Source organism: Phyllostomus discolor, chromosome 4 (genome assembly GCF_004126475.2).
Source record: "Phyllostomus discolor isolate MPI-MPIP mPhyDis1 chromosome 4, mPhyDis1.pri.v3, whole genome shotgun sequence".
Lineage (NCBI taxonomy): Eukaryota > Metazoa > Chordata > Mammalia > Chiroptera > Phyllostomidae > Phyllostomus > Phyllostomus discolor.
In genome coordinates this window covers 182,089,793-182,102,217 of record NC_040906.2, presented here as the reverse complement: position 1 = coordinate 182,102,217, position 12,425 = coordinate 182,089,793, and the positions used below count along the sequence as shown (strand labels likewise).

At 38.2% G+C, this 12,425-nt stretch overlaps 1 protein-coding gene across 4 annotated transcripts in view; it reads right to left on the bottom strand.

The window, feature by feature from the left end:
- The window catches only part of LAMA2 (laminin subunit alpha 2), a 516,934-nt gene that overhangs the window by 341,465 nt on the left and 163,044 nt on the right, over positions 1–12,425 (bottom strand). For all 4 annotated transcript variants that reach the window (XM_036024687.1, XM_036024688.1, XM_028508983.2 and 1 more), the window contains exon 4: positions 9,763–10,005. In XM_036024687.1, coding sequence (XP_035880580.1) covers positions 9,763–10,005 — 243 coding nt within the window. The remainder of the gene's footprint in view (positions 1–9,762; positions 10,006–12,425) is intronic.

The window sequence follows — 12,425 nt, the reverse complement described above, 5'->3', positions numbered from 1 at the left end:
AACCACGTATATGATGCTTGAGGAATTCTGGAGTTTTAAATGCACTTACACAGCACAACAAGGGTCCTGTTGTTTACTTGTAAGGGTGACCCACTGTTGCAGACTGCATGCGTTTGTCCCCAGAAATTCATTTATTGAAACCTTAATCTCAATGCGATGGTATTTGGACATGGGACCTTTGGTGGGCAATAAGTTCACGAGGGTGGGGTCTTCATCATGGGATTAGTGCCCTTATAAGAAGAGTCACTTTTTTTTCTTTTTATTCTTGATAGATTTCCTCATTTCCACCTCCTCCACCTGCCTCCAACCAGCCCCCAACGCCCCTTCCCTCTGCCATCACCACACTGATGTCTGTGTCTATAGGTTATGCATATATGTTCTTTAACTAATCCCTTCACCTTCTTTAGGTTTGATAAAGAGTTTCTTTTTCTGCCTTCTCCACCATTGAGAAAACAGGACCCAACCATACTGTCACCTTGATCTTGACTTTCTTAGGTCCAGAACTGTGAGAAAAAAATGCTTGCTGTTTAAGACAGTCTATGGTATTTTTGTTACAACAGCTCAAACTATGACACACACTTAGATTCAATGGATTATTTCCTTAAGAGGCTTCTGGTGAGGAAGCTCCTCTTACCTGATTTGTCACTGGCCTACTTACTATGGGGCGCCCCTGGAACACCCATAGACTAGAACACTCATCCCATTATGCCTGCAAGGAAGTTATATTCAATAGCTAGTGCCATATTATATGCAAATTAAAATTTAAAAACATTTCCTAAAACTCTCTTTAAATAGTTTCTATTAGATCTCCTATGATGTAATTCATATTAAAATCAAACCAGATATGTGTTTTGAGTACCCCTCTCTGATTAAAACTTGTACTATCTTCCGTATGTGCTTAAAATATTTGTTCAGTATTTAACCAAATAACAATTTTAGAGGAGTAACTTGTCTTTGGAGCTTAAAGACTAAAAATAAAAAGTGCTTTAAAAGTTATACATATAAATTAATATTATAATCCTGAGAAGAATTGGTCAGTGGACTTCTGTTGCTGTTAGTTTTTTGGGATTCAACACTGAAAAGAAACTACGTTTTGGAGAACCTATTAAAAAAAACAGCTGAAAAAGGACTGCTGGTTGTCTACACTGGGGAAAAAAAGAAACAAGGGCCTCTCTTATTTCAGGTTATTCTCATTTTGGTTACTCTTGTGGTCACTACGATCACATTTCCTATCAGCCAAGTGAAAGCAATAAATAAAAACAATCACATACAAGACACACAGGGTAATATCTAAAGCATACATGTACAAAATAAGCTAAAAATAGAATGATAAAAAAGTAAAATGCCTTAAGCTATCGCTACCATAAAATTGACGAAATCACAAGAAAAAATATTTAGGAAGTCAAACCAGATTTGGAAATATTTGAAGATAAAATATGACAAGTGTACAACATAATTGAAGCCCATCTAATACTACAATCAAAAATTATATCTGCATACCCATACCTGTATCTATCTACCTACCTGCATATGACAATATGAAAGAAATACAAATCATTTACCAGAATAAAGTTTTTGAAAGAAAAAAAGTGTGATAAATATAAATGTAGAAAAGGTAAGACTCTTAAAACCAGAAACCAAAGACCATTAGAAAGATAAAATACATGCAAATAAATGTTAAGAAAATGAGAAAGTAAAAATTTTGAAATCTATATTATAGAAAGAAAAAATTTACCCATCAAAAAGACAAAAAATGTATATGATTTTTTCTTAAAACATTAAAGAGTTAAGCCCGGACAAGCCGATCAGAGGCAAGCACAGCCTGCTAAGGAATGCGGACACCTGAGCTCGCGATGCCCGGTGGATTTTCCAGAAACCCCCAAGCACAGCAGAAAGCTGTTGTCCTTGTGCCTTTCTGGTGCTCAGAGGACACGCCAGATTCAAACACAGCTGTGGAATGCTGGGCAAGCATTTGACCTCTCCGCACAACCTTTTCCTCAAGCATAGAATGAGACAAGTAATAGTACATATGTGTTTATATTTGTAAACTCTTGGAGTAGCGCCTGCTATAAAACAGGTGTGCAGGAAGTGCTAGCTCTGATTGCTACTGTCTTCCTGGCCCCAGGCTAACCCATTTCAGCTCTTGAGACTCTCATCTGCTCCTTCTGGTCCTTTTAACTTCAGCAAGCTTGGGGGCTTTTTGCTTTGCTTATTCTTTCAGTCCTGTTTGTCCACCCCCCCCCCCCCCACCGTCTCCTCTAGGATTGACCTCACAAAACATGATGGCATGGCTCTGCCATTTCCTGTGCCCCAATCTCAATTCCGGTGAAGCTAGTTCAGTAATCCTCAATTGAGGGGTGGGCTTATGCCAATGCTAGCTATTGAACTAGAGAATTTGCTATCATGTTATATATTTTACAAGGATGCATTGCCATAAATGACCTAATTTAATCTTCATTATAGTCAAGTGAACTGGCCTGGGCATGTATTGGATACTTTACTCATCTGTCCAAGCCCCACAGTGGCAAATCAGTGGCAGACTGTACTTCAATGTCCTATAAGACAGCAAGCTGCACCTCTGTGCCTTCTACAGCACTTTGCACTTCTGTACCCAGCTCAACAGAAGCTTACCCTTCTGCACCATTTTAGCAGATTGGGTAGATCCAATTCCACAACACTGAGATAACCTGGTCTTACCTATTAGTGTTATCTCCTTAAGATTCCATCTTAAGATTCTTATCTCCTTAAGAATCCTTTGGTTTCTCTGCCCTGCAGGACATTTCAGCAATACTATATTAATTTAATAAGGATTTACTGGTCTTCCTAGGAACATTGTTGGAGGAAGTCTATAAACTGATCAACAGAAAACAATAGACTCTTCTTAATTGATCTTTATTTTATTATAAAGGTGTATTTTTTAAAGATTTTATTCATTTTTTTTTAGAGGGGAAGGAAGGGAGAAAGAGAGGGGGAGAAACATCAATGTGCAGTTGCCTTTTGCGTGCCTCCTGCTGGGGACCTGGCCCGCAAAACAGTCATGTGCCCTAACTGGGAATCGAACCAGTGGACCCTTGCTTTGCAGGCTGGTATTCAGTCCACTAAGACACACCAGCCAGGGCTATAAAGGTGTATTTTCAAATACAAATAGCTTAAATGAATCACAGATTTTATGTGTGTTTATTCCAAAATATATCCAGTGCTCTGTGCATTTCTACTGGAGTTGACACATTCTGTTTTTTGAAAAATGCCATGTAAACCTCATTGTAATGAGGCACTTTCATGCTGCTGTTCCTGGCACTAACTGGCCCCATGTTGGTCAATGCAAGAATTACTTATAGAGAAAGGGCGTCTAAAACCCCAGATAATTATTTCCATCAATCTCTATTCAAAACAGATACAAATTAGTGATACCCTGCTGCTTCTCTGTAAAAGAGCAACTCCAAGGGTAATTGAGAAAGACTAGTCCTCATTTCCATTCCCACATTTTCACATAAACTCACACATGCAATCAAGCTATATACCCTTAACAATATTACATTAGAGAAGGACCTCAGAAATATTTCTTAATAATGTGTTGTGTTTATTTCTTCATTCCCTAGTATTTGCAATTCTAAGGATCACCATAATATGAGGTGACAAAAAGAGGAAGAAAAATGTTCTGTATGTATATATAAAATTCTGTCACATAGGAAATCAAACTAATATCAAAGCTCTATGTAAAATTCACAGGAAAAAAAGGTGTATTTAAGAATTAATGATGGTTTCTCCAGGGAATTTTATATAAGCCTGCCATGTTTCAGATGCAGAATCAAAGTTGAATCTAAATTCCATTTGAGTGGTAGTCAGGGAGAATGGGCGGGATCGTGGTCAGAAGGAGAGGAGATCATATGTAAATAACTTAAAGGTCTCTGTATGAGGAAACTGAGCAAAAGTTACTATGGCAACCATGCATACTTAGTTAGCAGTCTAGTGACATCCCAAAGAAATTAGAAGGAAAAATCCCAGGCACAGAAAGGGGAGACTCTCATATGACAGAAAAAGCATGTATCACAATTTTAATTCCAGGACTCTGAAAGCAGTGCCACCAAAACAGCCCATCCTTGTTAATATTATTAACATGAGTTTCTTCTCTTAACCACTTCTTCATACTAGGGATAACTTAGTTAAAGCTCACAGTTTATTTATTCAACTAAACCCACCCAGAGATTCAGTTCACCAAAGCCAATCATGTTTTTTGACAGAAAAATGTTCGTCTCTTTCTTCATTTGAAAGTATTTGGAATGACTGATACTCTCTCTAAAAAAACTGATAACACTGTTCTTCCCCCAAGTTTGGGAAGACTGGAAATATCTGAACAATAAGCTGGGAATGGAGAAATGAAAATCACCAGGAGTACTTTTTAAAATTACACACACAGCTTCCTGTGCCCTTCCCAAATCTACTAAATTTAAAGCCCTGGTCCTAGAAACAGTTATCTTTCAAATGCCCCCTGTGGTTTCTCAGTAAAGCTAAGTTTGGGAAGACCCACTGCTGCAGCGCAGTTCTCAGTGGTGCCCCCAAGTGGCAGTTCTGCTTAGGAGCTCTCAACAGAGTCTGGGCAACTGCTTTCCCCAGAGGCAGCAACTGGGCTGATAGTAGCCCTGGACAGAGTAGGCTCCCTACAGCACTGCTGGAGAGGTATGTCTATGTAGGTGTCCCCACCAAAGTTTTTTTCTTTGGCTGGCCTCAAAGTGATGGAGGCACCTTGCTGTCAGTAGCTTCACACCCTGTAATTCCTGTTTGGGAACTCAGCATAATTCTATACAAGCAAGGCAGAGCAGGGTCCTTGCTGAAACCTCTCTTGGCTATAATGATACAAAATCGCCTTTCTGAAAAATGAACCTCTCTGAAGGCTCCAGGTCAAAGCCTCCTTCTGTTCACAGGCTGGATAACAACATAGTGGTCATACTATTATCCCTGTAAAGCTTGTCATTATCTCTCCTTTGCCAGGCAGGTCCTGAGACTTGATCATAGCTCAGAGTGAACCTCTCTTTTTCCTTTGAGTGCAAGCCCAGGATGTTGGACCACAAGATTAATCTTTCTGGGGAGTAGTTCAACTTAGTTCTCTTATCCCTTTTGAGTTTATTCTTGTGTGTGGTGTAAGTTAGTGATTGAGTTTCATTTTTTTCATGTATCTGTCCAATTTTTCCAATATCATTTTTACATCTGATAAGGGGTTACTCTCTAAGACATATGAAGAACTTATACAACTCAACACCAGGAAGACAAACAATCCAATTTAAAAATGGGCAAAAGACCTGAGTAGATAGTTCTCTAAAGAGGACATACAGATGGCCAAAAGACATATGAAAGAATGCTCAAGTTACTAAAAATCAGAGAAACATGAATTAAAATTAAAACCACAATGAGATATCTCTTCACACCTTCCAGAATGGCAGCCATCAATAAATTAACAAACAACAAGTGCTGATGAGGATGTGGAGAAAAGGGAACCCAGTTGCACTGTTGGTGGGAATGCAGACTGGTGCAGCCACTGTGGAAAACAGTATGGAGTTTCCTCAGGAAAGTTAAAAGTGGAACTGTTTTTTGACTCAATGGTCCTACTTCAGGGAATGTAGCCTAAGAAGCTCAGAACACCAATTTGAAAGAATATATGCACCTCTGTGTTCATAGCAGCATTATTTACAAATAGCCCAAGTGCCCATCAATAGATGAGCAGACAAAAAAGCTTGGTACATTTACACAATGGAATACTACATGGCCATAGAAAAGAAAGAACTCTTACCCTTTTGCGACAGCATAGATGGACCTGGACATTATTATGCTAAGTGAAATAAGCCAGTCAGAGAAAGACAATATCATATGATCTCAATTATATGGGGAATCTAATAAACAAAATAAACTGATGAACAAAATAGAAACAGATGCATGGACACGTGGAACAGACTGGCAGCTATCAGATGGGAGGGTGGAGGGTAGGACTAAATGAAAGGTGAAGGGATTAGCCAAAGAACACATATGAATCACCCACAGACACAGACGACAGTGTGGAGATGGCCAGGAGGTAGGAGGAGTGGAGGCTGGGAAGAGGGGGCGAAGGGGTGGGGAATGGAGATATCCGAAATAATGTCAATAATAAAAATAAAGAAAAAATAACTGTGAACCTATACTTTTATACCCAATAAGAGAAAGAACTCATAGACAACAGCTCCATGATTGCAAGGGAAAGGAATGGGTGGAGGTAGCAAAGAGTATGAGGGGATAAATGGTAATGAAAAAATACAATAAAATTTTTAAAAATGACAAAATTCCTTCAATAATGGAGGTGAATTCTGTTACATGCTTAGTTTAATTCATCAGACATACTGGAGATGAACTTGCATGCTGGCCTTGATGCTTTTGAGATACTATGAATTGTTTCTGTTTTTTTTGTGTGTTCTGAGAGGTCATCTTCTAAATGTGACTGTTTTAGCTCACATGGCAGGAGATTTACTCATCAGTGTACATACTTCTGTTGAAGCATTTATACTATCACTTTGCATTTACTGGTTTATGTGTTTCTCTTACGTGGCTGTCACTTCCACAGAAGGTTTGGAACATAGCATGTAACAATTACATTTAAGGTGGTATCCAAAAGTGCATTATTTTAAAGCTAAAAGTTAATAATAGTAAGATTAATTTCATAGTCGTTTGTCTGAGAAATATTGGAGACAGGTTTCCAAAAAATTTAGAATCATCCCACATGTTTTCAGGAACTATAAAGGACACATGGACAAACCAAGTGGGAGGGTGGAAGCAAGGGAGGGGGCTGGGTTTGGAGGGGGTGTGGGGGAGGGGTGGGGAGAAAATACAGACAACTGTAATTGAACAACAATAAAATAATTTAAATTAAACAATCATAAAATAAAAACATCTAATGCAGGAAAAAAAAGCAAAGAGCCTATGCACTCTAATGTTCATAGCAGCACAATTTACAATAGCCAAGTGTTGGAAGCAACCTGAGTACTCATCAGTAAATGAGTGAATCAAAAAATTATGGTACATTTACACAATGGAATACTATGTAGCAGAAAGGAAAAAGGAGCTCCTACCCTTTACAAAGCATGGGTGGATCTCGACAGAATTATGCTAAGTGAAATAAGCCAGGTGGTGAAAAACAAAGACCGTATGATTTCACCTGTAAGTGGAACCTAATCAACCTAAACAAAGTAAACAAAATATAAACAGACACATTGAAATAAAGAACAAACTGACAGTAACTAGAGGAGAGGGAGGAGGGGATAATGGGGGGAAAAGGGCAAGGGTCAAAAAGAATGAAAAAAGAATCATCCCACATGTTGTATTTTAGGCGATATCCAAAATTATATTACTTTAGAAGGAAAGATAACATAGGGCAATTTATGTATTAAACTAATTTGTGTATTAAAAGGATACAGTCTCAGAGAGATTATGTAACCTGCACAAGATCCCACAAAGGCTAGAGCCAGGGCCAGACCCCAGTCTTCTAATGTTAGGGACACTCCTCTCTATCATGGTATCTCAGAATTAGGACTCTTTCTACTTATACTAGATTCAGCATCTCTATGTTTCCTCTAAAATAGTTTTGAGTTTAGCAATTACCAACTATTTACAATCAACTTCCAATCTTCACTGAAGTATGAAAGAAACGTGGACTTGAGAATCAAGGGAACTGGACACTCGGCTCAGCGTTGCTACCAGCTCACTGGGTATCTGGGCAAGCACCACCTACCTTCCCTGGACCCGCTTATTTCACAAAGTAACATGTTTCACAGTGTCAGTCACAGAATGTGGATAGCCCAGGAGAGGTCAGAATTTAATTCTCACTTCTAAATACTGTCATTCTACTTCAAATATTTTCAGTTACTTTCTGTTTGTAACCTCATTTACCTTCCTAGGAGAAAAGAATTAGACATAAAAACATGTCCCAGAAAAAGTTTAATAAATTATTCTTAAGAATCACTGTTGATGAATATTTTTGGTGAATGTGAAAGAGTGAAAACAATATAGCTGGTTAAATAAACAGACAACACGTCTGTTTCTTCCGTGTTGACAGACTGCTGTGGTCTAAAAGGATGGAGAATCACCATCATCATAGAAGCAATGATTTGATGATATGCATGTAACTTGTATGTTACATGTCTATCTTATATTACTTTATATTATTCAACCAACTTCTGAATTGGACCTTTTTAAGGTAAAGGGAAGCTTTATAAATATTATATAATTATTGGTCCTGAGTAAACACTAGATCCAGAGGTAAAGTAATAAAAATTCAACTCAAATATATTCTCTCTGCATTCCATCCCTACTCCCTTACCCTCGGGCCAATTTGGCCAGGAGCCGGGTGTCTCCCGGCATGATGCAGATTGAGCAGCTGTTTGGTGCACTGCATCTGACTCCCTGTCATTTAGCAGATTGAGATCTCTGCTGAGAGCATCATTTGGAATTTTTCCCCAAAAATGATATTTTTGAACATGCAATTTGAAATATAGTGATGCACTGATACACGTTCATAGAATAATAGTGTCAAAAGACAGTGTGATAGATTTATGTCAAAAATCTAAATTTCTCCCAGGAGTGTTTAAGGAGATAACCTTAGATTGGCTGAGCTGGGCACAATGGAATATGAGTATGGGCTTTCTGAAAATGTGAATATAAAAATGATGCTAGCTTCAGGTATATAGATCACTGAGAAGAGAATATCCGATATGAATATAAACAGAGATGTACATAAGCAGGCAGGACAAAAGGAGCTAGGTCACATACACTGAGGGAGAGGGATTCGGGAAATATAATCAGACAGTCCAAGAGAGTCACTTAGCTAAGGTTTGGGTATTTGAAAGAAAACTAATAATAATAATAATAATAATAATAATAACTACAGCATAGTTATTATTATTATTTCAGCAACAACACAAATTGTTAAGGCTTACAGAGCTCTTAGTGCATATGTCAGCCCTGTTCTAATGCTTTAAATATAATAATCCATTTATTATCCTGACAAACTACATGAAGTAAGAACTAATATTGTTTTTCATTTATAGGAGGCAAAACTGTGGCACAGAGTGGCTCAAAATAAAGCAGCTGGTAACAGGGAAAACCATGGTTTCAATCTTGTCTTAGAGCCTGTGAATGAATCTAAAAATCTTAATCCCAAGATAAAAGATGCTACAGAGAAGTAGAGCACTTTTGAATTAAGCATACATTCAATATGTAATGAGCACAGCCTGACCACCCCCGGTGGGCTAGTGGTTAGGATTCGGTGCACGGCCTGACCAAAGTAAAGATGCCCCATATGTGGCGACAGCAAAATATCGAATTCCCTTTTATTTAGGTCCTTGGTGAGAATTTTATGTCTTTCCAAATTCACCCTTTTGTCCCCACTTTCAGACCAGAGTACACACAGAACTAAGACTTCCTTTAGGGTCTCAATCCTTCTCCAATCATTAGCCATCCTCGTCAGAAAAGTCTCTTTATATGTGAAATTAATCATTGACTTCCCAACTTGAGCCCATTTCCTCTTCTATGATCTTTATTGGAGATGGGAGACATACTAGATGAAGGCAGTGACAATTCTAATCGCCTTGGGTTTTTCCTTTTTATTTAATAACTCACTTAAATATACTTCTGTGAAATCCTATTTTAAAACCTCCCAGACATCAATTACCAATATATTCAAGTCTTTCTGGCAAGCCTGTTTGGTCATCTTAAATGTACTTATGGTGAGTTTTTTCATCTTACCTCTCCATTCTCTAAAGGGTGTATCTTGGAATAAAATGAGGTGCAGATGACCTCATCGTCTTTGGCATATGATGGTGGTCCAGTGCGGGGGTAAATATTGTACAGGGTTAGGCACTCGGTGTCCGTCACAGCGTGATACTGCCAGGGCTTGTATTCAACATTATCCAGTGAACGTTCCAGGATCCAGTTTCCAGGCCGAGGAGAGTTAGCTGCTTTCACAATCACATACGCAATCTGGAACACCTGGGTAAGAGGGACAACAAAAATGTGTAACTTTGAATCCCAAAGCATTCTCATGATTTTATATCAAATATAAAGCTTAATGCTCCAATGGATATTATTTCAGATTTTATTCCATAACCCTTTATGTTCTCTCAGATGATTTTAGTTATGTGTTCATATTTAATAACTTTTGCAAAGATGGGATGTTTCATTTTGACAGATATGTCTTGGAAAGAAATAGGTAAAGATTGGATTTTAGCTCTCTAACAACTCATTGACACCATTTCACCCAATTTTTAAAATCCCATTACAATTATGATCACCTAAAGCATTCATTACATACCAATTTACTCATCCTACTGTGCTAGAGAGTACAAAGTATGAGTAAGAAATTCCATGTGTAAACCATAGTGCTTGAGAGTTTAGAAGATATGCTTACTTATATTACCTAATCCTCCGCAAAGTGCCACTTGGGTGGAGTTAGTGTGATGCAGCAAAACCAACACAGAACTTTGGAGGCACAGTCCTGTATTCAAATTGTGGTTTTAGTATTTATGGGACCTTGGACAGATTAGTTTGCTTTTCTAACTCTTAGCTTCCTTACCTGCAAATTAGGGTCAATAATAAGTATACAACTGAGAGGGAATTTGGACTAAAGGAGATAATGTATGCAAAGTGCCTGGCAAAGGACTTGGTGGTAAATAATAAATGTCACTCCCTCTAAATCCCCAAATAGAAGATAAAAGAGAAGAAATTCTAGTAGAACTGACAACTGATGCGAACTGGAACACATTAAATGAAGGATATCTGTACTTTCTGTACAATAGATAAGTGTGTAAAAATAAAGGGGAGGGATAGAGAGAGGCATCAGAGTGACAACAGTGGGAAATGTGGCACTCCATTTTCAAATCAACATAAAATTTGAAGATAAAAAAATATCTGGATGTGTTGTGATAGTGCATATGTGTGGCTTTGCCAACACAGTCTGAAAGTCAAAAAATAGTGTACAAATATTAATATTTATCTGCAATGCTTTGGGTGGAAAGATACATACAAACTAATTTAACTTACAGTCCCACCATCCATGGGATGGTAATGTATTGCAATAATGAGACATAAAAATATACTAGTGACAAAGCAACATGACACATTTATGCTCCAAGATGTGGGGGAGCTTAACAGTGCTGAGCTCCGGCTGAGCACAGTCACTGGAAGGGTACACCAGGAGGGCAGACCCAGTAAACGATGTCATTAAGGGGGTCTGCTGGTCCACAAAGGAAATCCTGAAAGAGATGTTCTAGAAACAAATTTTATCTGTTTCATAGTTTTGGCATGAGACTTTAATGAAGACATAAATGGTATTTGTGGTGAACTCTAAGAGACTGAATTTAGAAATATGAAATGCTGGTACAGAAGGGGCAATACATGTGGCTTTGATGCAGGTCCTTTGAAATGGTCTGAGGTCTTTTGAGATCTTTACTAGAAGGCCGCACACTTATGCGCCATTAGGGAAAAACCATGAGCCATCAAATGATTGAAAGTAGGGCTGAAAGTTGCTTTTTAGGAACAGCTGTGGAAAAATTGTGGTCAACATACTGAAATACTTCTGTGCTTGTTGGTGAACTGCTGTGGCCCAAGACTCCCAAACGCCTTCCCTCCCCTGAGACCATCTGGTTAACCGCAGCAGAGCAAAGAAAAGCCAAGACATCTATTCCAGTTGGTCTGGACCTTGTTCTGTTTTGCTGAATATTACTCTGTGTGGGAAACACCATGCATCTGTATACAAGGTATACAGATAAGTAAATTGCAGACAGACACGCGTACCTATGTTTGTGCATATAAATATTTAAATACACTTAGACCTCTTGGGCAAAGATATACATGGCATATTAAGTGTGTTACCTATGGGGTTTTAGAATAAGCAATCAAAGGGAGAAGGAGAAGAGCTTTTACTTTTCATCCCATATCATGCTGTATTCATGCTGTATTATGTTTATGTATTAACATAAACATCAGACTTCTTAAAACATTTTTTAAAATATTTTATTTATTTATTTTTAGAGAGGGAAAGGAGGGAGATAGAGAGAGAGAGAAACATCAATGTGTGGTTGCTGGGGTTATGGCTTGCAACCCAGGCATGTACCCTGGCTGGGAATCGAACCTGTGACACTGGTTCGCAGCCCGTGCTCAATCCACTGAGCTATGCCAGCCAGGGCTAAGAATGTCTTTTAAAATACAGGGAAAAAATGAAAGCAAATGAGTATCAAGAAAAGGATAAAAAGAGGAGTAACATGGAAAATACTCCATCGACCACTATCCAATATATTTGCTTATATATCCAATATATCCACTATATTCATTTTTAAGGTGTTATTCATGAGGAATTATATTTGGCACTCCATATTCTACAACTCACTCACCTGACATTTTTATAAAGAAAT